Source organism: Salvia splendens, chromosome 5, assembly GCF_004379255.2.
Source record: "Salvia splendens isolate huo1 chromosome 5, SspV2, whole genome shotgun sequence".
Classification (NCBI taxonomy): Eukaryota; Viridiplantae; Streptophyta; class Magnoliopsida; order Lamiales; family Lamiaceae; genus Salvia; species Salvia splendens.
In genome coordinates this window covers 37,655,966-37,680,625 of record NC_056036.1, presented here as the reverse complement: position 1 = coordinate 37,680,625, position 24,660 = coordinate 37,655,966, and the positions used below count along the sequence as shown (strand labels likewise).

General features: G+C 37.5%; 1 protein-coding gene and 2 pseudogenes across 1 annotated transcript; 2 read left to right on the top strand and 1 right to left on the bottom strand.

The window, feature by feature from the left end:
- Window positions 1-278: 278 nt before the first annotated feature.
- On the top strand, window positions 279-6,642 carry LOC121805766. The gene is made up of 9 exons (XM_042205757.1): window positions 279-874; window positions 1,195-1,354; window positions 1,440-1,501; window positions 2,280-2,374; window positions 2,479-2,592; window positions 3,095-3,160; window positions 3,393-3,490; window positions 4,264-4,703; window positions 5,126-6,642. Exons 1-9 carry the CDS (start codon window positions 286-288, stop codon window positions 6,460-6,462), a joined length of 2,961 nt encoding a protein of 986 aa, XP_042061691.1. The 5' UTR covers window positions 279-285; the 3' UTR covers window positions 6,463-6,642.
- Window positions 6,643-6,867: 225 nt separating this feature from the next.
- Window positions 6,868-15,123, bottom strand: LOC121805767 (annotated as a pseudogene).
- A 3,835-nt stretch (window positions 15,124-18,958) lies between these two features.
- Window positions 18,959-19,484, top strand: LOC121804239 (annotated as a pseudogene).
- The last annotated feature ends 5,176 nt before the right edge of the window (window positions 19,485-24,660 follow it).

The following is a 24,660-nucleotide window of genomic DNA, read 5'->3' as shown; positions in this document are numbered from 1 at the left end:
CCTTTCACTTTTACCATTTTTGGTAGTGGACCCTACATTCCACTAACTCATTCACACTCACATTTTATTATAAAAATAATATATAAAAGTAGGACCCACATGCCACCAACTTTTTCAACCCACTTTCTATTACATTTATTAAAACTCGTGCCGGGTCAAATGGTGACGAATTTTGAGAGACGGAGGGAGTAATATTATTTTCGCAAAATAACGTTAAAAAAAAACTCCTCAGACGGACAAAGTCCTAGTTTGCGTGGTCTTCAAGTCCATTGTCTAAAAACGTAAATGTGCAAAACCCTTTGGAAATTGGGGGCTGAATTTCGAGTGACGACTCATCAAACGCCTACTTCTCCCAGTTCTCCATCATCCAAATCTCCTCCCGGTTTAAGCTGCTATCCTCTTCTTCGATTCTTCATAATTTACAAATTGCTGCATATATATATATACACATACATAAACACACACAGACACATAAGTAATTATCAAATTTCCGAAATGTCAAATCGATCCGTTAACCAGAACAGGAATGATTACACAAGTTCCGCAAAATCGCAGAAGAAGTTTGTTCCGAAGAGGGATTCCCATAACCCTAACACTCACCAAACCCTCTCTAACACCCTCCGCGCCACCACAAACACCCCTACTGCCGATACCGTGGCTGCCTCGGGTAGCAGAGTGCGGACGGGGGAGGATGGGGTTAATAGAGCCTCCACGAGTGGCAATTTTGTAATTTACTTGCCCCAGGATGAAGCTGTGGCGGCTGGCCTCGAGCAGGGTGGATTGGATCCCGTCGAGTCTCAGCGCGTCGTTGATCTGCTCAACAGGGAGTTGTCTCGGTTGCTGAAGTTGCGCCCTAGAGATTTCTGGAGAGAAGGTTGTTATTCTTTCATTACACTTGTTTATGCTATATGATGCAAATCGTAGTATTGGTTGGTTATGTTCGATTTGTAATCCACTGCTTGATTTTATCTTCTTTTGAGCCGATGAGTTTGATTGGATGAAAATCTAGATGTTTGACTATGGAACAAAATGAGATAATTCTCAGAAGGATGTTAATATCACTATGAAGTATTGGAAGTGATGTGATACGTCTCAAGTTATATGTCCAGTGCTTCCAGATTCCTGAGCACACAACTTAGTTGATTGTATTCTGCAGTATCATTTGAAAAAGACATTCTTGCAATTTGTTTGCAGTGGCCACTGATGAATCACTGGATGCCTTCCTGGAAAGTTTTCTGAAATTCAGAAGTAGGTGGTATGATTTCCCTCACCGTGGAGCCCGAGGAATAGTTTCTGGAGTAATTGTTGGTGAGTTTGAGCTGTGTCGGCGTGTCTTCATGGTGTTGTACCGTTTGTAAGTTACAAGGGAACTCTTTTTTCGTTTATGCTGTTTTGTTTTTTTTCTCTGGTTTAAATGAATGTGAAACTTCTTGCTACAGATCATCCAACCGGGATCCTGGGGCTAAGGCTGCTGACTCATTGAGTGCAAAAGATCATGAGGGTGTGTGGTTATCTTTAATTCCAGCAATAATAATACAGCGTGTAGTTATGTTGTTTTCTTTTGCTGTTTTTTTATTGCACATTGGTGTGTTTATGCATCTCCGAGAATCTGACTTGGTCCATTCTGCACTTTTACCATGGAAAGATAATAATTTCTGATTGCATCTTAACTTGAATTGTATGCTGTTTACTGCTTTAATTTGATTTATGTAAATCATTTCTACATATAGCTCTGGTCTGTCCTTGTGCATTTGATCTTATAATATGAAACCTGGCCATTTGGATAGGACACCTGCATCTCTACATTTCACCACAAAAATGCATAAATTATGAGGTCAAGAAAAGAAAAAGGAAAGGAATTTGATTACACCTTGTCCTCATAAGAATCGTGATATTATATGCAAGAATATGTAACAATCTTTTGTCGTAAAAGGTTTGCATAACTTGGATCCTTCTACTCCATGAAGAAAATATATGAGGTATACATGTAGTATGTGCCAAGTAAATTATGGGGTAAAGCAGATTAAACCTTTAAGAAGCTTGTTAGCTTACTATGAGTGAAGACTAGGGATGTAAAAGCCTGAAACCAGTAACTTGGTTTGCATAGACCAAAAAGTAAGGTAGGTTAGGGCCAATAATATTTCTTCAAGAGCCTAATAGATTTCTCGCTCAGAATAATTGCTTAGGAAGTGGTTTTCTTATTTGCTTGCCAATGTGAAAAATATTTTGTTTGAATAATTTGTTGCTTGTATACTCTTTTTACGAGTTGTATGTGGTAGTCCTTCTGCAGAAAAAGAAGTTGCTTGAATTACCAAAATTGTTGGATATATGTGCCATATATGGTCACGAAAATGAAGAATTGTCCCAAAAACTGGTATGTATGTATAAACCGATTACCACTATTGATTCTATCCTTTATCCCTTCCCCAGGACTCTTCTTTCTGCCAATCTCACATGTGATGCTTACATCTTTTTAAGGTGACAAATGTAATAAAGGCCCAACCATACATCCAGGATGATTTTCCTGCTCTGATATCGCACTTCATTAGCATTGTCCAGATCATGTATCAACGTTGCAACTCAACTTTAGAGGTGCTTTTTCTATTGTTGGAATTTTACCTTGACAGTACATCAAGCTTTTTGTAACATTCCATATTCATAGTTCTTGAAATTGATTTGAATGATTTGCTATATGTCTTCAATATGTTGACTAAGTTGATTTTTCCAGCTTTGACATTCATACTTAGCAAGTGTAAGGACATTAAATAGCAAATTGAGCCCATGGATATATCTGTCTTTAGTGATTACAACTTGCATCCTGCAAATTACACGTGAAGAATTCAAGCTTGGGACTGCAAAGGCTACATTGGTTTCTTTGTCTTGACCTGATGTATATGCATATGGCAGGAATTCGCATTAATTTACATAAGTTTTTGTTTGCTTCTTTGGTCAGTCTAGTAGTTTCTTGGTCTCAGATTCAGTGGTTGAACTAAAAGTTCTGAAAAGTGGTTAAATATACTAGAAGTACTCTCCACTTTTTAAATACTATATCATATATACTGCTATTTTTTTTCATTTGGGGCTTGGAACACAGGGTTTGCTTAGTTCTGGTGGCCACCAAGACCAAGGATCCAGTCGTCTTCATCTCGACTATCTGGAGGTACTCTTAATTCTATGTTGTATTACCCCATCTGGCTCCTTCTCTTTCAGTCATCAGTGCGAAACAGTCACCTTAACAGAATCTTTTGTTCCAAACCTGGATCAAGTTCTTCCAATATGCACATCCATTATCAAAACTCTAGTCTTAACAAAATTTGGCTGCAATTTGTGTTCTGGCCTGATAGATGTATCAATTTTATTCTGTGACTTGCCTTGTATACTTTATTTCATAGGTTATGGACTTCATAAATGATTCAGTTGTATCGTTGGACTCATTTGTTAATGCACATAAACCTGCAGCTGTTTTCTTCTCTTCCCCAGTTGAACTGAGGTACTACACTTACTACTATCTGAACTAGTTCAGTTAATTTACTGGCAGGACTTCAAAATTTCTAAAGTTTAAAGTTTATGCCATATCATCGTATAACCTATTCTTGGGTCTGCTGGAAGTTTTCTTGCTTCAAATGCATCCCTACTGCACTAGTAACAATTATATGATCTAGAAACTAATGATATAATGTTTGAAACTTGTACATAATTGGATCACGTGAAAATAGGTAAATAAGGCAGGTTATACAGCCATTGAGTATATTTCATGGCTTTCTCAACCGCTTCTTTACTGGTCTTCCTCTTATGGCCATGATCCAAATTGAGCTACTGCAGTATGAAGGAAAGCTTATTCTAAAAACTAAAAAAAGAGATAATTGCATATTACATCTGTCTCTGGCCATTGTTTCAAATTTGACCAGAACTTTAGCAAATTAGGCACAAGTAGTTCAGCATGTCAAACTACTGCTATCTAGTTGAAGTTGTCTTGTTACAAAAAAAATCATTAAACATTTGAGCAACAACGTGGTTGGATTTTTCAAAAGGATCTTGTAATTTCAATGCGACTGGCCAGCTGTTGGCAAACAATTGGCTTTTGGAAAGGGCTTGTGGGGGTTATGACTCATTGGTTAAGAATGTCTTTTATACTGATAGAAGAATCCTATAAATTAGAGGTGTTTGATTATCTTGGGTAAAGAAGTCAATTTCCAACTGCTTGGCTCACTGTCCCTTTCATGCTCCATTAGAGGGTCTGTCAAAATTTTGTTGTCTCTGCAGTCATGGGAATGAAGAATTGCTCACCACCCTTGTAAGGCTACATGACTCATTTCTTCCATCATTGCTACAAGGCTTCAATATTCTTTCTGGAGTAGCTGAAGATAGAAACAAGGAAATATCAAGTGATTTGCTTTCAAGTTCTTTTACTAGTCTGAAGATATTGTCAACGAGGATTGCAAAATTTGGATGGAGATTACTTTATTCCTGCTATCTTAGTGATGAGGCATTTGAAAATAGTTATTCTCTTCCAGTTTCAATGAAGATGTTTCCAGCAAATGTGGAGGACCCTGTTGTTAGGGCTGATATTCTGATACAAACGATAAGAGATCTCTCTATTGATCACACAGATGGTCCTGGAGGACAGACTTGGGGAACACTTATCCAGGAAATTGAGAAGAATCACAAAATGATGAGTAGGATTGAATTATTGCGGGAAACAGGTAAGAATTTATGTGACAAATATATATTCATTTGCCTTCTACTTCTTATAATGTTCAATCTCATTGTCTCGGTATGAAAGCTCAGTTCCTCAAGGTTTCTGAGTGCATAAACTAATGTGGCACTCAAGATATATAATCATATACACGCTTGGATGCTCGTCTATCAAAATGATTGACTGCTGAATCTTTTCGTATAATATTTTACGCCATTTCCTACTCGAGAAGGCAGAAACTGCTGTATGTTTTTGGGTGATCTTTAGTTTTTAAGTTGTTTTGGAGCATCCGACTGAGGTTATTGTCCTGTTTGCAAGTTTTATCTTTTGAAACACCTTGTGGCTTTTCCATTGTTCTTTTGTCTTTATTTCACCTTCTATCCATGAATCCCATTCGACTAATATTTTTTTTGTCTGGGTTGAATGAAGGTTGGTTATCAATGGATGATAAACAAAACCAATTTCTTGCTATGATTATGCGGACTTCAATGCGAGCTGATATCAAGCAGAAATCTTCTACTTCATTACCAGCTAGCAGTTACAAGGCCCAGACAGATGAAGGTGTGGCAATTGTAGAGTCAAAAATCAGTCAAATCAAGGAACTGTTTCCAGATTACGGTAGAGGCTTCCTAGTAGCATGTCTCGAAGCCTACAACCAAGATACAGAAATGGTGATTCAGAGAATCCTCGAGGGAACTCTTCATGAAGAATTGCAATCTCTCGACATTTCATTAGAAACAATGCATCCCTCAAAGTCCACGTTACAGGTTAGTAGCCATGACAAGGGTAAGGGGAAACTAGTGGAGTCTGCAATATCTCCTCCAGAAGTCGTGGGACCCACTGCCCCAAAATACCAACCTGGAGCATCTTCAGTTTCGTCGTCTTCTTCATTTGGGAGGTTTACGCGGAAGAATATGAATGACTTATCTGGTTCTGAGACCCTAAATGCCAAAAACGAAGATGCACTAGCAAAAACTGCAGCTCTTGCATCTCAACTCGAGTATGAAGATGAGTATGATGACTCCTTTGATGATCTGGGTTTGAGTGTTGGTGATTCGGGATTGGACGAATCTGAGACCCTGGGGGAGAAACACACACAGGGGAGAAAGGCTACCGAAGCTGACACAGGCAGCTCGACTTCTGGTGCCGACAGTTCAAAGTGGGGCTCGCGGAAAACCCCACAATTTTATGTCAAAGATGGTAAGAACTACAGCTATAAAGTGGAAGGTTCTGTCGCTGTGGCCAATCAAAACGAGGCAAAATTGGTTAACCTAGCACAGAAGGAACTTATCCATGGGCTTGGACGAGGTGGAAACCTACCCTTGGGCGCAGTTAAAAGTTTATCAGATTCGAAAGACGAGCAGAACGACAAACATGATGGTGATGAAGGCGGTAGACGAGGAGGACGAGGCACTTACAGGGGTAGAGAAAGAGGACTTTTTATCACCAATACAATTAATAGGTCTTCTCCTGAATCAAATGATCAGCAGCAAGAAGGGCAAGAAAATGACAGAACTGGGGGAAGGGGAGGATTCAGTAGAGGTCGAGGAAGACGAGGTTTTATGTCCAGTACAATGAATAATAGGTCACCCCCAGAATCAAATGAGCAGCAAGAAGGACAAGAAAACGACGGAGCCGGAGTTAGGGGAGGCTTTGGGAGAGGTGGAGGAAGGAGAGGGGGCGGTGGCGGCAGGGGAAGGAGCAACTTCAGGAAAGACAGAGCAATGAGTAAGCATCTGGGTGGATTACCTGCTCATTACAACTAATCACATATGTTTCTTCTTGTTCAGTTCAATATGTTAGACCCTCTTTTTTTGTATAGACTTTGGCCAATTTTGTAGCTTGTCAAATCCACTTTTGTGGCAACCAAATGTGTACCAGGGAACGAGGACTCAGCTATTGCATTGCTTGATTTTGTTTTTACAAGAACATAATTTTATTAGCTACCCCATGTCTTGTAGATCAAGAATTTATTTAATATCGAAGCTTTAATCTGATGGCCAATTCATTTTTCTCTCTTTGTTGCTCCTCTTTGTTTTAAAATTAATGACAAATTATAATAAAAATATAATTTCTAAAATCTTGATAGCTAGCTCTGCCACTGTAAACTATCACAAGTATAATACTAATTCCTTTCAATATGAAAACAGTAAAATGAGGATTGCCTATAATAAGATTAATAGCATTTGCCTCTGATAAGATTATAGTGAAAAAATGGGAGTGCTAATACAGTGGATTCCCAATCTGTAAACAAATGATGGGACTAGTATCGTCCGAATGTGTAGGCAAAAACAAGTGTTATTTATATCCACATGAGTGCTTAATCCTCTTTTACTCATCGACTGCAAAGTGGCCTGCGTTCCTCCCCTGCACCATAAAAAACACCAACATCAAATTACTCATCCCAGAAGAATGAACAAGAAAAAGTAGCTTGTCTTTAGAGAGATGAACAACTTACCTGGGCCAATGCCCGTTGTTTGTTCAGTAACTGCGTCCGTGCCTTGTTGAGAGCTGAGTTAGGGGACTTGTACATTCTGTGTCAACAAAGAGGGTACACGTGCAAAATCGCTTTAATGATGCATCTCAAGTCTCAATACTGTATTTCAGACTCATCCCCACCTCAAAGAAACTAATCTTTACTTCAGAATTTACATCAAATGTCACACGAGGCTTGGTGCAACTACGTATTCAGATGTTATAAAGTTTAATAGATATAACAATTCTTAATCCCATATACTGTAACTTAAAAGGTTCATCAAAATAGATATGCAATCAAACAACAGAAATATGATCATCTTGAAGAGTCATGAAAGTGTACCAAGAAGTAACCCCCTTAGAACTTGCAAATTGCAATGCACTGATGTATTACAAATCCTATCTCACATAACATTCAATCAAATATGTATCAACAAATGTACTTGGCCAGCGGTTCTAACACCAAGAAAATTCAGATCCAACTAACCTTTTCGCTGCCTGACATACGCTGTTCGGTCCCTGATAGGAGCTTCCTCTTGGGCGTGAAACCACACACATCATGGAGAAATTGGTTCTCCTGCCATACACATGATAAATAACAGATTTATGATAACCTGTAAAAAAGCCGATTATAGCAGGACTACTGGCAAAAAGGTACCTGCATGTGCTTCGCAAATCCTCCTCCAAGGAAATGTTTCAGGAAGTTCAACTATAACGCAGAAAGATATTAGAAAATGTTAGAAGCCAATACAATACAGTGATAAAATATGTAAAGAAGATCGCATTACCTGTATCAATTGAGTCAAATAAACTTCAAGCTGTCTAGAAACCAAATCTACGGAGATTAAACTAATAGAAGCATACTGCATACCTCAAGGAAGTCTAGGATATCACGGAATGTGTTCCTCTGACTATTGAGATCTTTCTAGGCAGAACCTTTACCACCGGCCTCAGCAGAGAGGCCGTGCACTTGACCAAGTACGTTAGTTCTCAATCCATCTAAGTACATCAATTTTCGGGAATCCTTCCCTTCATCAATAGTGGGCTCAGAAGAGTCCTTAGTTTCGCCGCAGAATTTGTCCAGGCTCCCTATCTCAAAGATTAAAGCAAGTGCTTCACCTGTTAGAAAAGGAAAGATTGTGATTAGAATCAATTACTCCAATTAGATGATTGACAGAATATTTTGTAATTAAGGATCTTACCATGTACATTGCTTCCTACACTCTATTTAAAGGGTCCTCTATACAATTGAAAGATCATTTCATTCAATACAATCAATAGTGTCCTATAATGTTCTCTCCTCTCCAATATATCGATTAAACCATTTAACATGGTATCAGAGCAGGTTTGGACTCAGAAAACGTATCATCATCATCCTTGATACCTTTCTCGGCCCTTTCCCGTGTTACCTTTTCCATTCTTTTTCTTTCCCTGTACCTGTACCAGCAAAATATGTCAGACGAAGAAGACCGAAAACTAACAGAAACTTCCAACCAGTCCATGGAGGACGAATTTTCCCGGCAAATCAACCCACCAGAAGCTGCTGTTGTGTCATACAAAATCGACACACAGCCCCTCCACATCGGCGGGGACAAAAATCGGAGAGAATTACGCTCTCTGGTCCGTACTTATGAAGGCGGCGATAAGCGGTCGGGGAATGATATCTCACGTGACCGGAGTGCCTACTCCCCCACCATGAACCGATCTAGCCTTCACGCAGTGGCAACATGCTAACCACTCTGTGTTTACATGGCTGACTCAAAACATCGAGTCTCGACTAGTCAGCCGAATCTCACAACATCCGACGGCTAAGCACATCTGGGATGCGTTGGCTGTCACATATGGAAGCGGAGGAGACAGAATCCAGGTTTATGATATCCAATTCAGAGCAAGTACACTGAGACAGGGGAGCAGTTCATTAGATGAAATATGGAGCAGTTCATTAGATGAAATATGGAGCAGGTTGCAGGAGATATGGATCTCAATTGATCAAAAACAGAGTAATCCAATGAAATGACCCGCTCTATGCTCATTGAATCAAAAGCCGCATAACACTTCTGGCCAGAAGCTATTGCCACCTCAACCTACCTCTTGAACAGATTACCCACAAGTATCCTCAAATGCCAAACACCACTCCAAGCCCTATCCTCATTCACTAAAATTCCACCACCTTTAACTCTTGAACCGTGAGTCTTTAGGTGCTCCGTTTTTGTTCATACCCCAAAACATGAACGAACCAAGCTTTCTCCTTGTGCAATTAAGTGTCTTCGTGGGGTATGGGGTAAACCAAAAGGGGTATAGGTGCTTTGATCCTAAAACCAATCAAATGTTTGTCACGATGAATTGCAATTTCCTTGAAACCGAATACTTCTATACCCACCTTAGCGGTCAGGGGGAGAATAGTAGTAAGGACCCGCTAAGTTGGATATCAGCGCCAATGACAACGCCAAGTAATCCTGAAGTGGGCCTAACAGACGGTAGTGAGCGATCCCGCTGAGCAAGTCTCTGAAGTAGGACAGTCCGTTCCTGAAGGTGACACTCAGCCAACTACTTCCCCGTTGAGGCTATCCAATGTAAGTATTGATAACTCTGCTCCTCCAGTTTCCTTTACTATTGATGATGTAAGTGTAGAGGAAGAAGCAGGCCCCGATGTGGAGAACACAAATGAAGAAACTAGTGGGGTAGAAGAAGTCGAAGGAATTGACCCCGACACAGGGGGTACATTCTTCCACACCGGGCGAACAAGGGAGTTCCGCCAAAAAGATATACACCTGAGAGGATTAACAGGAAGGCTCGCTACTCTGTTGCTTGCCTAGTTACGAGTCATCTGTCAGAAATGGCTCAAGCATTTAAGAATGCACTGTATGAGGATGAAGAGATCCCACAGTCATGGAAAGAGGCTATGCGGCATAAGAACTGGAGAGAGGCAATGCAAAAGGAAATAGATGCACTGATCCGGAACAACACTTGGGAAACGTGCATCTTACCCAAAGGGAAGCGGTCTGTAGGATGTCAATGGGTCTTCACTATCAAGAGGAGACCAGATGGCTCAGTTGAGAGGTACAAAGCACGGCTAGTCGCAAAGGGCTATACTCAGACATGTGGTAGATTATTCAGAAACTTTCTCCCCAGTGGCCAAGATGAACACTATTCGAGTCTTATTGTCTGTGGCGGCAAACAAAGATTGGCCACTGCATCAATTCGATATGACGAATGCCTTTCTTCATGGTGAGCTAAAAAAGGAAGAAGAGGTGTATATGGAGGCCCCTCCAGGATTTGCAGCAGACTTCAAGATAGGAGAAGGATGTAAGCTGAGAAAAACTTTATATAGGTTGAAGCAGTCCCCAAGAGTATGGTTTGAGAAGTTCGTCGGGCAATGATTAGTTATGGATATAAACAGAGCAACTCTGATCATACTCTGTTTCTGAAAAAGAGGAGATAAAATCACTTGCTTAATCATATACATCGACGACATGATTATCACAGGTGACGACTTGAAAGAGATTGAGAACTTGAAGAGGAATCTGTTTCAGGATTTTGAGATGGGCTTAGGGGGTCTCAAGTTTTGTTCTTGGGATCGAGGTGTTAAGATCACAGGGAGAGATCTTTTTGAGACAGAGAAAATATATTCTGGACATCCTTGCAGAAACGGGTATCCTAGAGTGTAAACAGGCAAATACGCATATAGCAGTTAATCATGGATTGCAGATTAATGATAAAGCCGAGTTGACCGTTCGAAGTCGATATCAGCAACTAGTTGGAAAGCTCATCTACCTATCGCATACTAGGCTAGACATTGCCTACGCCGTAGGGATCGTGAGTCCGTTCATGCATAAACCACAGACGGATCATATGGAGGCAGCGCTCAGAATTTGTCGATATCTGAAGGGGACAACAGGACTTGGAGTTCTATTCTCTAAAAGTGGGAACCTTGAGATTCATGGATACACGAATGTTGATTGGGCGGGGAATCCGAATGATAGGAGGTCCACCGCGGGGTACTTTAACTTTGTTGGAGGTAACTTGGTAACTTGGAGAAGTAAAAAACAGAAAGTGGTGGCTCTCTCCAGTGCTGAGGCAGAGTTTCGTGGTATCAAAAGTGGACTAACTGAGATAATGTGGCTAAGAAGATTGATGAAGGAACTTGGTCTCTCTCCAAGTAAGAAGTGCCGACTATACTGTGATAACAAGGCCGCCATAAGCATCTCAGAAAAACCGGTTCAACACGATTGAACCAAACATGTCGAGGTGGATAGACACTTTATCAAAGAAAACATTGAAAGGGGAATTGTTGAGCTACCATTTGTTCGCTTAGAAGATCAGCTTGCCGACATATTGACGAAGGCAGTCAGTACGAGAGCCTTTGAAGATGCTCTTTGCAAATTGAGTATTGGAGACCCCATCACTCAATTTGAGGGGGAGTGTTAGAAAAGGAAAGATTGCGATTAGAATCAATTACTCCAATTAGATGATTGACAGAATATTTTGTAATTAAGGATCTTACCATGTAGATTGCTTCCTACACCCTATTTAAAGGGTCCTCTATACAATTGAAAGATCATCTCATTCAATACAATCAATAGTGTTCTATAATGTTCTCTCCTCCCCAATATGTCAATTAAACCATTTAACAAGCTGCAATACGCAGTGCTCTGTCATCCTTGTCCAACAGTGTAGAGAAGTACAAGATTGACCTGAATTATTTCAAGTAAAACACTTAAAATTCTTTGAACCCGACATACTTCCAGAACTAATGTCTTCATGATATGGAATAGCAAGCTTAACTAAATATTGATATTTAATACTCCCTCCGTTCCATAGTAGTGGAGTCATTTTGCCATTTTGGCACATTCCATAGTAGTAGAGTCATTTCCCTTTTTAGTAAAAATTAACACATTTCTTCTCACTTACTTTACTCTCTCTTACTTTATTCTCTCTTCATCTCTCTACTTTCTTAATCTCCGTGCCGAAAAGAAATGCCCCCACTACTATGGAATGGAGGGAGTACTACTTACTCTTGCCAACTCTTAGGGTTCAGCGCCCAGCCATTCACAGTAGTGAGTAAAAATGACCAGGAAGAGACCATCATCGCTATCACTGCTGGCGAAGGTTTAAAGGCAGCCACCTGAATGTAGATATCAGTTTTAGAATATATGATTGAACAGTACAGACTAACAGAAGAATAAATAGCTGACACATTGCACTCTTATATCAACGGCTCGATTGAACTGCACTGAGTATATGCACCACTTAACATTGCATGGTGACAAGAGGCGAAAAAGTAAAGCCCATGACCATACTGATAACAAGAAACAAGATTACAGACTATATTATACTGAACGGTATCTGCTGTAGTTTTGTATGCTTACAGACACAGATATATTACTATAGGCCCAGGATCAAACAGGATGGTCCTGCAGTGTGTCAAATCTAATTTGGATCATTGAACTTTGCATGACACTAATGCATCATTTCATGAAAACCATAGATCGCAATGGTCCAGAGTGACTTTTACATACCATGGCACGGAAAGTTTATGTTTCATTCTCTACCTATTCATATAAAAATAAATATATATGTATAATATTGAAAAGAATACAAAGCATCTTGGATCAGTTAACAGAAAGGATGCATACATTGGCACCCAATTTCGGATGAGCCACTTGCCACATTATGTGCATTGATTTTTCCTTTTGTTCTGGATCTTCACCGCCAACGAAAGTAATAACAGCCAAACATTGGAGCAACTGTGAACATATAGCAATATCCAGCAACAAATTAGGCATCCAAGGCGACAACTTGCTTAGCTGAGCTATTGAAACATAACATACCGACAGAATCTTAGATATCTCAGGCTGAATTCTCAGAGCATCCTATATAGGGGAGAGTGATTCTTCCAAGATCTCTTGAGCCTTCTCCCCTGGACCCACAGTCACTGCTAAAAGTCCTGTAAAAGTGTACAAAGTAATTAAGTTCACCAAACACTAGCCAAACAATGAAAGGCTAGATACAACATGTCGAAGGCAAGGTGAAACCTATTGCATGAGATGCCAGGGCAACCTCCTTTGCAGAACCCTTTTTAATTGAATTAAGGCACTGCTGCAGCAATGTAGCAAATCTAGGTGGAGAAACAAAAGACATTATCGAACCAAAACTTTAGAACATAATACTGAAGATGCTTAGAACACAATATTTAAGACGTTATTAACCTTCAATATACATCTCAAGAATCTTGTTCAGTGAAAATGCTTGAAAATGGAAAGATTTGGTAAAAGTTTAACTAGTTAATTGGTTGTAAAAAATACATAAAATGACCAAAAATACATGATTCAAACTCAAATCTATGCAAAACCAATCCAAATAGAGTTTAGAATGATACAGAAACACCACTGAATTCTTACTTTGTTTCGACAAATTCATTCTGCAAGCTGCTATTGAATGACTCAATAATAGATGCCAGAGCCTTTTCTCTAGTGGACCCCCTGTATGAAAATAATATACAGATATAATATCAGGATGATAGGAAAGTAGAATCAAAATTTATAGAAGTCTTCACATACCCCTCTTCAGGAGAAACTCAAATGATGATTTATTTCTTTTTTAAAAAAAAGAAACACTTAAACTATACATGATTCATCACATACATTATTCAGACATGAGGAAACTTTTTAATAGACTATTGACATGCATTACATTTACATCATTATGCAGTAATAATACAATATGAAAGATCAAACGACATTTCGTAGTATCTAAGTATCTTATACATGAAACTAAAAAGGATTACCTCTTCTCGTACAAAGCATCCAAGCACTGATCAAGCAAATCATCCTTATCAACCTGAACTTCATTGAGACCATTCTCTGTCATATTGTCTAAGTGCATGGACGAGGTCGATGAGCTCATACTATCTGTATCATCACTATCCAGCATAGTAGCAAATTTCTTCTGAGAACTTTCTATAATGCCCATAACAAAATTGTTCAGTAATTATTTCCAAATTCAGTTGAAGTACATTTCATACTAATAAAACTTGTTATGAGCAAAAAAATTTAGAAGCAACAATGTTTAATTTGAGGCATTCAGAAAGTACAAACATGAGTACACCAACATTGCCACTCAACAATTCATAACTTGGATCGTCATTTTATTAAATTAGTTACAATATGGAGAACAATTTACAGACTTGCAACTCCCTTAATCCCGATTCACCACGACCCCCTCCCAAAAACAAAAAAAATACAAACCCCAAATTCTCTAACATAAATGGTTCATAGTAATCGGCTTTCAAACTGTTCAATCCACTCGTAAAGTTGATCAAAATATACATTAAAACATGCGCATAAACTAGTGAAACGTCACATATCACAATTTGAGTTTTTTTTTTTTCCATAAAAGCATAAGTTAATAATTCGCCGTCAAAGTCAAAGTATACTCTATCATTAAATGAAAAAGGTGTTCAAACTCGATTGCAAATATAGCTAAAGAAAGCTCCGAAAGTTAATTCTTGAACCAAGATCGATTAATTTGATTTTTCCATGCGTACTTAACTACACCAAAAGAACAAGCACGCGCGGAATTTAACTTCTTGCCGCAGCAATTTTCGAGTCTTCGAAACGAAAAAAAAAACTGGAAAAAATATTAACTTCAAATTCATCGGAAAAGAAAGGGGGGACACTCACTTTTACCCATGATGAGATGCAAATCGAAATCAAAATCCGAATCCGAAAGCTATAAGCGGTGAGAACTTAGTTATTGAGAAAAAATACAAGGACGACTGATATCTGAATGATGAAAACAAGCAACTAATAAGTAAGAATGGCGAATTGGATAGGAATAAAGTTTAGAACTGAATAACTCAATTGAATCGAGAAAGGAAGTATCCATTAAAAGAATTTGGAGATTGGAGATTATGGAGAAGGGGAAGAGAGAGAATTGCAGGGCCTGTGGAGTGTAGAAATCATGGTATTAAATATGTCCGGTCAATGGATTTTGACCAAATAATAAATGTGACAAGACATTTAATTTTGTGAAATTAAATGACATAGCGTCGATCTACATTTTACGTAGATAAATGTAGTATATTCACTTTCTCAAATCCGATTTCCGGTGAGTGAGAAATAGTAGATTAAAGTTGGGCATAATTAGCTTTTAATTAAAGCTTGGAGTTGGAGCTTAGGGAATAATTAACTAGTGTTAATTATCCCACATTGGAGGATTAACACATCTTTTAATGTGTATAAATTAAGTGACTTTATGTTACTTAATAATTATAGTGGACCAAGATGGGTGAAAGAGCCCACACGCGCGCACACGCGCGCGCCGCCGCCGCCGCCCGCCCGCCCGAGCCCGAGCCCGTGCTCGATCCCGATCCCGATCTTGGATCTTGGTCTTTGGGTGGTCTTTGCGTCGGTTACGAATCTGCCATGATGAGCCTTCATGGCTCGGTTGACCCTGCATGGTGGCTTGGCCTATAAATAGGCTAGTCATACCACTGCATTAGGACACACAATTCCAAGCATTCTCTGCATCATAAGCTATCTCCCTCTCTGCATTGTCTTTCTGTCGAAGCTCTGCCCTCTCCTCCATCCAGTTCGCCGGAGCTCTACTGATTGCGGTGCTGCATCAAAAGAGACGTAGTCGTTTTACCTTTGGGGACGAAACGCCAAACCGAAGAGCACTACCGGGGTGTATCTCGTCTTGCGGGAAGAGGCCTCCTCGACTCGGCTAAACATTCACGGTTTATTTGTTTCATTGTAATTCAGTTCAGTTTCGTTTCTTGTATTCCTTCTTTTGGGTTGTATTACGCCCGGCTTTTATCTCTTGTAATCAACAGAACCATCATGGAGGAAAAAAATTCAGAGGCAAATTGCCAGATTTCTTAACAGCATGAAACCGAACCGGCCCGGCTGAACCGGAACCGTCACCGGCGGTTCCGAACCGGAACCGTCGGCGGCGGTTCGAACCTTGACCGGAACCGGCGGTTCCGACGGGCCGGTTCAGGTTCAAGAAATTTGCGAACCGGAACCGGCGGTTCGGAACCGCCGGTTCGCCGGTTCCGACACCTTTTCAGGCTACCACCGGCCTATACGTAGCCTTTTCAGAAACCGGGTCAGAAACCGCCGGTTTTCGTCAGAAAACCGTTGACGAAACCGGCGGTTTCTGACCAAAAACCGGCGGTTCAAGGAGTAAACCGGCGGTTCCGCCGGATTTCAAAATTTTGAAATTTGAAATTTGAAATTTTTTCTTTTTTTTTCTTTTTTTTAATCACATTTTCCCCCTATAAATACCATCTCCTCTTCATTTTCTACTTATCTCATTCTTGTGTTGATAATAATTTCTCTCTCAATCTCAATTTCTCTATTCTCTATCCTCATTCTCTCAAGTTGTTTAAGTTATTTGCGCTCATAATTTACTCACGTTGTTCTTGTTCACGTTATCATATTCACATAAACACTACTCTCTATTCTCTACTTCTAATTTCCATAATATCATGTCTTCATCTCGTCGTGGTGGTGATCGGGGCAACGGTAAAATTGCAAATTACAACTGTAAAATTGCAAATTACAACTTTAAAATTACAAATTACAACTTAAAATTTACAAATTACAACTTAAAATTACAAATTACAACTTCAAAATTGCAAATTACAACTTATTACTTAACATTACAAATTACAACTTTAAAATTACAAATTACAATAATTACAAATCGAAAAATTTAAATACAAGTTACTTACAACAATTACAAGTTACTTACAACAATTACAAGTTACAACAATTATAAATCGAAAATTTTTAATATAAGTTACAACAATTACAAGTTACAACAATTACAAATTTACAACTTACAAGTGTTGACAAAAAAGACTTAGAAGATCATTAAAAGATATTCCTCATTTGATAAGTATCTTATTGATGAAAAAGTGGGTAATGGGTATCTTTGGGGCAGATGGTACTGGAACACAAATTTATATATGGAATCTGGATGAATGGGAATCAGATTATAGTTTAAAATGGGAAGCTGAGTTCACTGGCGGGAGTTCGTTTCATCAGGCCATCAGGGTGGTATATTCATCCGAGTCTGACGATGAAACGAACTCCCGCCAATGAACCCAGCTTCCCATTTTAAACTATAATCTGATCTCATTCATCCAGATTCCATATATAAATTTGTGTTCCAGTACCATCTGCCCAAAAGATACCCATTACCCACTTTTTCACCAATAAGATACTTATCAAATGAGGAATATCTTTTAATGATCTTCTAAGTCTTTTTTGTCAACACTTGTAAGTTGTAAATTTGTAATTGTTGTAACTTGTAATTGTTGTAACTTATATTTAAATTTTTCGATTTGTAATTGTTGTAACTTGTAATTGTTAGTACACGTAGTCAGACACATCTTTAGTTAAAATATTTTTTTATATCTTTTATTTTACTAATTTTACATTAATACATTATTTTAATAAAATTTATTTTACTCTATAAATTATGTCAGAGTTCACATTCATAATTCTTACATGTCCCTAATATTATTCCACCACACTCATCGTATTTGAATTCAAGCATTTTAGAATCATTTATTTGAATTTATTGAGCCTAAATAATATTATAAATCACACGCTATTTTTTTATGAATTTTATGAACATTTAAGAAATGTCACACAATATCATCATCATCCATGACCATGAGTAAAAATGGTTTCGATAGGATACTGAAGTAAAATTTTCACCAATTATTATGTTCAAGCAAACAAAAAATGTCACTTTTCATCATTAAAAATAAAATTTCTATCTTCTGATTCAAATATATAACCACACTTTTTCTTTTATTGTATTGTAATCCACAGCACAACTCAAACTTAAAGTTCCATGTTATACAATAAATTGATAGTATCAGTCAAAAAAATTACTAGAAAAAAGAGTTGAGATTTAGATGTTGTGTTCGAAGTGGAATGAATATTCATGAATAGTACCGCAGATCGCTTGATAGGGAAGCCTACGTGGATAGATCGAGACCGTCAATTGTCATTGAAATCAGATGACGTGGCAGGTTCAGGAACACCCTACCGACTTTGAAATATTTTGCAAAAGTATTGTGTTACTAATTTATTTCTACTATCACATAAATAAATTCAGGATCAAATTTAATAATATTTCTGCATCCGACTAAAAATAATTTCTACGCGGAAACTTGAATGACGGTGCATCCGGCTTATTAATTCCCATTTAGGATTGAGATTGACTACTTATTATGTTCAAATTTAATTATGACTCATGTAACGTGGAAGTTTGACATTTTGGCATTGAAAATGCTGAATATAGTTAGGAGATTCGTGTGGCTTCTTTCATTTTTGTGTGCATACAATACAACTTATGTTTATTGCGCGCCTTTTTGGTGATTAATGAATTGTTTAGCGCTAAGTAGAGATTAATAATCAAGAAGACTCGGCTAATGAATATTCCTTAGAATATGCCAATCAACTGTTTTCAATTGAAAATAGTTTCTAATTAAAAATTAGACTAAAGTCCCAAAATGGTCCTTAACATATTGCGTTTTTTTTTTATTTTGGTCCAAAACATTATCTTTTGAATTATTCAGTCCCTCACATTTGAAATCGGATCACATTTGGTCCATTTTGGACGGTTCCGTCAAATTTTTGACGGTTTTAATTACCGGGTCACAAATCCGTCACTAACTGAGAGAAACTGATCCGTCACTAATTCGTCACTAATCCGTCACCATTAAATTTCCTAAGATTGAAAAACCAAATTCTTGAAATCGACATGGTGAAGACCAAGGACAGAGTCTACGCCGCCAAGGCTAAGAAAGTCGTCATTTTGTGGGACCTCGATAACAAGCTGCCGCGCGGCCCGCTGTACGAGGCGGCGCAGGCCCTGAAATCAATGGCGAAGAAATTCGGCGACGTGATTGACATCGCCGCCTACTCCAACCACCACGCCTTCATCCACTTGCCCTAGTGGGTCGTCCAAGGCTGCCGCGAGGAGCGCCGCCTCAACGCCCTCGAGCGGAGGGGGCTGTCGACGCCGGAGGAGCCCTACATTTGCCCCGTCTGTGGAAGGAAATGCAAGACCAACATGGATTTGAAGAAGCATTTCTGTCTACAGGAGGAAGAAGAAGATGAATCGGATGCGGAGCATGAAGGGGAAAAAGCGGAGGAATTTCAAGGAGAGGTTTATCGACGGGAACGAGAAGTACAACGAGGCCGCGAGGCATTTGGTGACGCCTAAAGTTGGATATGGGCTGGCGCAGGATCTGAGGCGGGTCGGGGTGTATGTGAAAACGGATTAGTGAGCAGGGGGGTTTTTCAATCTCAAGAAATTTAATGGTGACGGATTAGTAACGGATTAGTGACGGATCAGTTTCTCCCAGTTAGTGACAGATTTATGACCCGGTAATTAAAACCGTCAAAAATTTGACGGAACCGTCCAAAATGGACCAAATGTGATCCAATTTCAAATGTGAGGGACCGAATAATTCAAAAGATAATGTTTTGGACAAAAAAAAAACGCAATATGTTTAGGACCATTTTGAGACTTTAGTCTAAAAATTAATCCCAACCTTTAAAAATTATCGATTTCTTCTTACATTTTGGAATTTTATCAATTACATCCCAATATTTTCAACTTATTAATCTCACCTTTTCAAACCGTAATAGTTCTATTAATCATTTTTTGAATAATTGTTTTGAAAAATAAATTTTAAGTGAAAACTGATACCTTTGTATTCAACTAATTTTTGTAGAAAAAATAAATAGATTATTCTCTGATACGTCGTGTCACGACTCAAGTGTTGAAGTGATATTCTGATGATACAACTTCAAAAGTTTAGGACAGAAATCATAGATTGAGAAGATTGCTATAACCTTGAACATTTGCTAAATTTTAATAAAATCAATAGATTTCAAAGATTACGTTAGAATTGATAAAATTACTAAAGTTTTTGATAAATTGGATTATTAAAGTATACTACCTCCTTTGAAATGTTTGTGTGTGTGTTTTGGTGTATTGAAATTTAGGTAACAGAAAAACTGGGCTCTGAAAAAAAAATAGTTTGGGCCGACAGGTAAAAGGTTCTATTTTGAAGTTAATCTGACAACAAACCAAATTTGGGCTGCAAGTTATTGATCCGGGAAGAAATTAGTTTGGACCCTCGTGAACTCGATAACCAATGTAACAAGGCCGGGACTATGACGTAAAATAACTGAACTCTAAAATTAACCCCAACAAAAATAATATTAAAATCTATAATTTAACTCCTACATAATCTATAAAAATATTTTGCAATAAAATTATCTAAAATAGATCCTACATAACACACATAAATGATCTGTGAATTTCTAAATAATTTTATCTAGAAATTAATAAAATATAATTTGAATGCTATGACGCAACAACTAATTACTAATGCCAACCTATTTTGAACAAAAATTAATATTGATCCTTGGGTGTAATTCATGTATTTGCAGGAAAGTGCTTTTTTTTTGTACCTATCTTTTTGTGTAATTAAAGAGTGGCACTGGCAGCTTGCAAAGTTGGAATGGGCCCCAATGTGGTGCAGTGTCAAAACATTGGGAATCCAACCCATCTCTCTTGATTTTACTTGTCATTTAATTCTTGTTTTTATGTACCTATCTTTTTGTGTAAAATATGATGTGTGGTACATATATATACAGTACTATAACTAAATTAATCAGTACAAGGTAAGATTAGTGTCTTTTATTTTTTCCACAGGTATTTCTGTCACCAAAATTCATTTCTTTTTAATAAAGAATGATCAAATCAAAATCCATCTATATACATCTCTCTCTATATACTATAGTACCTCTATCTTGCTGTTACTGTGTTCCCACCAGCCTTCTCACTAGAGTACTATTCTAGTTTATGTGGGCCAACATTAACAACATGCAAAATGGGAAAATTAAAAATATTAATAATACCTCATATACTTGATTTTATGATAATCCAATATAAGAATAGTCTTAGCTTATGAATTGTGGTCTCCCATAACAATTATTGCTAGTTTTTGTTGTAGAAGATGTATTTATTTTAGCCAACTTCGTTTTATTTATTTTCCTTAAACTGATTACGTTAAATGCGTTGATTTTTGCAAAAGGAATCATAGATACGAAGCATGAAATACAAGTAAAATTAGATCACACAAGTATATATGATAAATAAATTTAAGAATTATATATATTCACATAGTAAACTGATAGTAGTATATCTATATTAATCTAGTAGTAGAGTTAATTAATGTGTTAGGATCCAAAGTTTTCATAATCAAATCTTAGATCTAAAATCATCTTGGCACCATCTTTAAATTTAATATTTGAAATGCAGAAATGAAATTCAAATACACGAAAAACAAGTTCTCATTTTTCAACGAAAACATGTTTCCTTGCTAACAATGATTCTTTCTTATCAAGTTCCCAGATACTGGCCCTCACCATACTAATCTTAACTGCCCACCATAAAATTAAATTATAAATTTTAAATTTTAAATTTTAAATTTTAAATAATGATAAATGCGCTTTTTGGGCAGTTGTAATTTTCCAATAACGGCCCACCATAGTATTAAAAATAAAAAAATTTAAATACTAACAATACTGTTTTTTTGGCTGTTGTGATCCAATAACACGACTTAGACGTCTGATACTATTTCGCATGTGTTCAACTCTTCTCAATATTCAATATGGACCTTTATGATCATTTAATATTTAATTAATTAAATAATTTTTGCTGTTTCTTTTTTCAGAATAAAATGTATTTTATTTTCTCTTTCTTGTTTGCTTATCTCTTTGTACATTTTCATAAATATGGTTTAATATTGTAAAATATTAATATCCATGAGTATTTCCAAAAAATTAGTCACCCATTAATATTTTAATATGGATGGTTGTACTTTTGCAGAAAGAAGTCAAGTGTTTGGTTTTCAATTTTTTCTTCTTCTCCATTATTCGCACAACTCATACGAAAGTAATTTTTTTAATTTGTTTTGGATGAAGATAGAAAAAGAATAAATTTAAATCTACACACTCAGATATACATAATACAATACTTATCGAAAATGAAATATTTAATTTAAATCATGGGTAGAAACGAATTCAAAATAAAATTTTATGATCATCTAAGGTTCAATATATATTATACTAATGTATATATTAAAAATATTTTCAATTTTTTGTTATTTGGGGATTAAATATATGAATATATGCGCTAGAGTAACAATTTCTGAAAACATGTTTACTTTTGATCATCTCTACTCATATTTGTACGTCATATTTTTGTTTAATTTTAAAATTTTTGAAATTAAAATTTAATTTTATTGAATTAACTTAAATGTTTACCGTGTATGCACGTGCATAAAATTATGGAATAAAAAGACCTAGCTTTTCTAAAAAAAAGTTGAAACATTAGGTGTTCAATTATTTTTTGCCGATTTAAAAAAAATAACCTAAGTCACTGAAAATAAAAGAAGGAAAGGTTTCGTAGACAATTACAGTCTCTCTCTTTATATATCTCGAAAGAAGAAGCGATTGCAGAATAAAAAGAACTTTGGCAATTGTTACTGCAAAAGTGCGTATTATAATTTGTAGACTAAAGATCAATTTTGGTCCTTAACATATTGCGATTTTTTTATTTTAGTCGAAAACATTATCTTTTGAATTATAAGATCCCTTACAAATAAAAATGGGTCACATTTGGTCCATTTTGGACGGTTCCGTCAAAAATTTGACGGAAACCCTAAACCCAAACCTCCCTCACCACCTCTGACACGACGTCCACCTTCCATCATCCCTCACCCACCGTCGACACCGTCTCATCCCTCAGCCTCACCCCCTCCTTACATCATCTCCCTCACCACCTCTGCCACGGCGTCCACCTTCCTCGCCTCGCTCAACTCAGCAATCAATACCCCTTAGACGCCTTCCGGTGTTGCCGCAACCAGGATTTGAGAGGAGGAGGCGGAACTGCGGCGGGGGAGGCAGCCATAACGGAGGGTGCCTGGACGAGGGCGAGGAGGAGGTGGTCGATGGAGGGGTCGAGGGTGAGGGAGAGGGAGAGGAGGCGGGACGACGAATTGACCGATTTTCGAAAGAGTCAGAAATAGGTAATTGCAGGTGCCGCAATAAGGGGTGTATTCGATCGATTTCATCTCCGGCAAAATTAACGACGACACCCTCCGGAGTTGCCGCAGCCACGATTTGAGAGGAGGAGGTGGAACTGCGGCGGGGGGAGGCAGCCGTAGCGGAGGGTGCCTGGACGACGACGAGGGCGAGGGGGAGGGGGAGGGGGTCGAGGGTGAAGGAGAGGGAGAGGAGGCGAGACGACGACTTGATGGTGAGCAGCAGCGGCAGAACACCGGGAGTCGGAAGCCGGCATGTTTCCGTCAAATTTTTGAATTTCTGTCCAAATTTGGAATTTCCGTCAAATTTTTGACGGAACAGTCCAAAATAGACCAAATGTGACTCGTTTTTATTTGTGAGGGACCGAATAATTCAAAAGATAATGTTTTGAGCCAAAATAAAAAAAATCGCAATATGTTAAGGACCAAAATGAGCCTTTAGTCTAATTTGTACTCCACTTATATATTATTTGTAATTTCTTTGCCATAGAGACGCAAACAAATTCCTAATGTGGCTATATCTAAATAAAAACCAATGATAAAGAAATGAGAATCAAATACAGTGAAAATTATCTAAAAATGTTTTAGAACCAACATATGGAGGCCATTAATTCAACATACACATGGCTTGGTTTTAGTCAGAACTCAGAAATACATTTGTCGTGAGAATGTGAAGTATTGCACAAAATATAAAGGTAAGGCATTTAGCATATATTTAGTGATGTATTGAATTTAAAACGATTTTCAAATTCTCAATTGCAAAAAATATTCTTGTTTTGCACTCCTACATGTATAAGACTAATTTCTTTAATATAAAAATGTGCACAAAATTTCTAATATAATCTTACACAGAAATAAAAATTTCAGAAAAAAATGGTTCGAAGTTCGAACAATTTTAAAGGTAGTATTGACTTAAAGTTCATGAAATATAGTCAAGTTCATGTGTGTCCTTCAACTGAAAAATAGACCGGAAAACCCATGAAATTTGACATTGATTGCAATTGCTCATTATAGATTTAATTATTTGAGTGAATTTGTATTTAATGCGACAGTTAAAATATGAGTTTATATCTCAACATCAACTTCTTATATCATGAATTTTTACAAGTTTGAAAGCGCAATTAACATATACTCGATCACATCATCAATTTCCGACATATATACATTATATCATTAATACTCCATGTGAACGACCTAAATATTTTAATATTAATCAATTGGTAACTAATTAGTAATCACAAATTAAGACCAAATCTTAGCCATTAGATTAGGAAATCTAGTGGTTGAAATAATGCCACAATTATATTTTAAATTAAAAAAATATTACGTAAACTTTAAG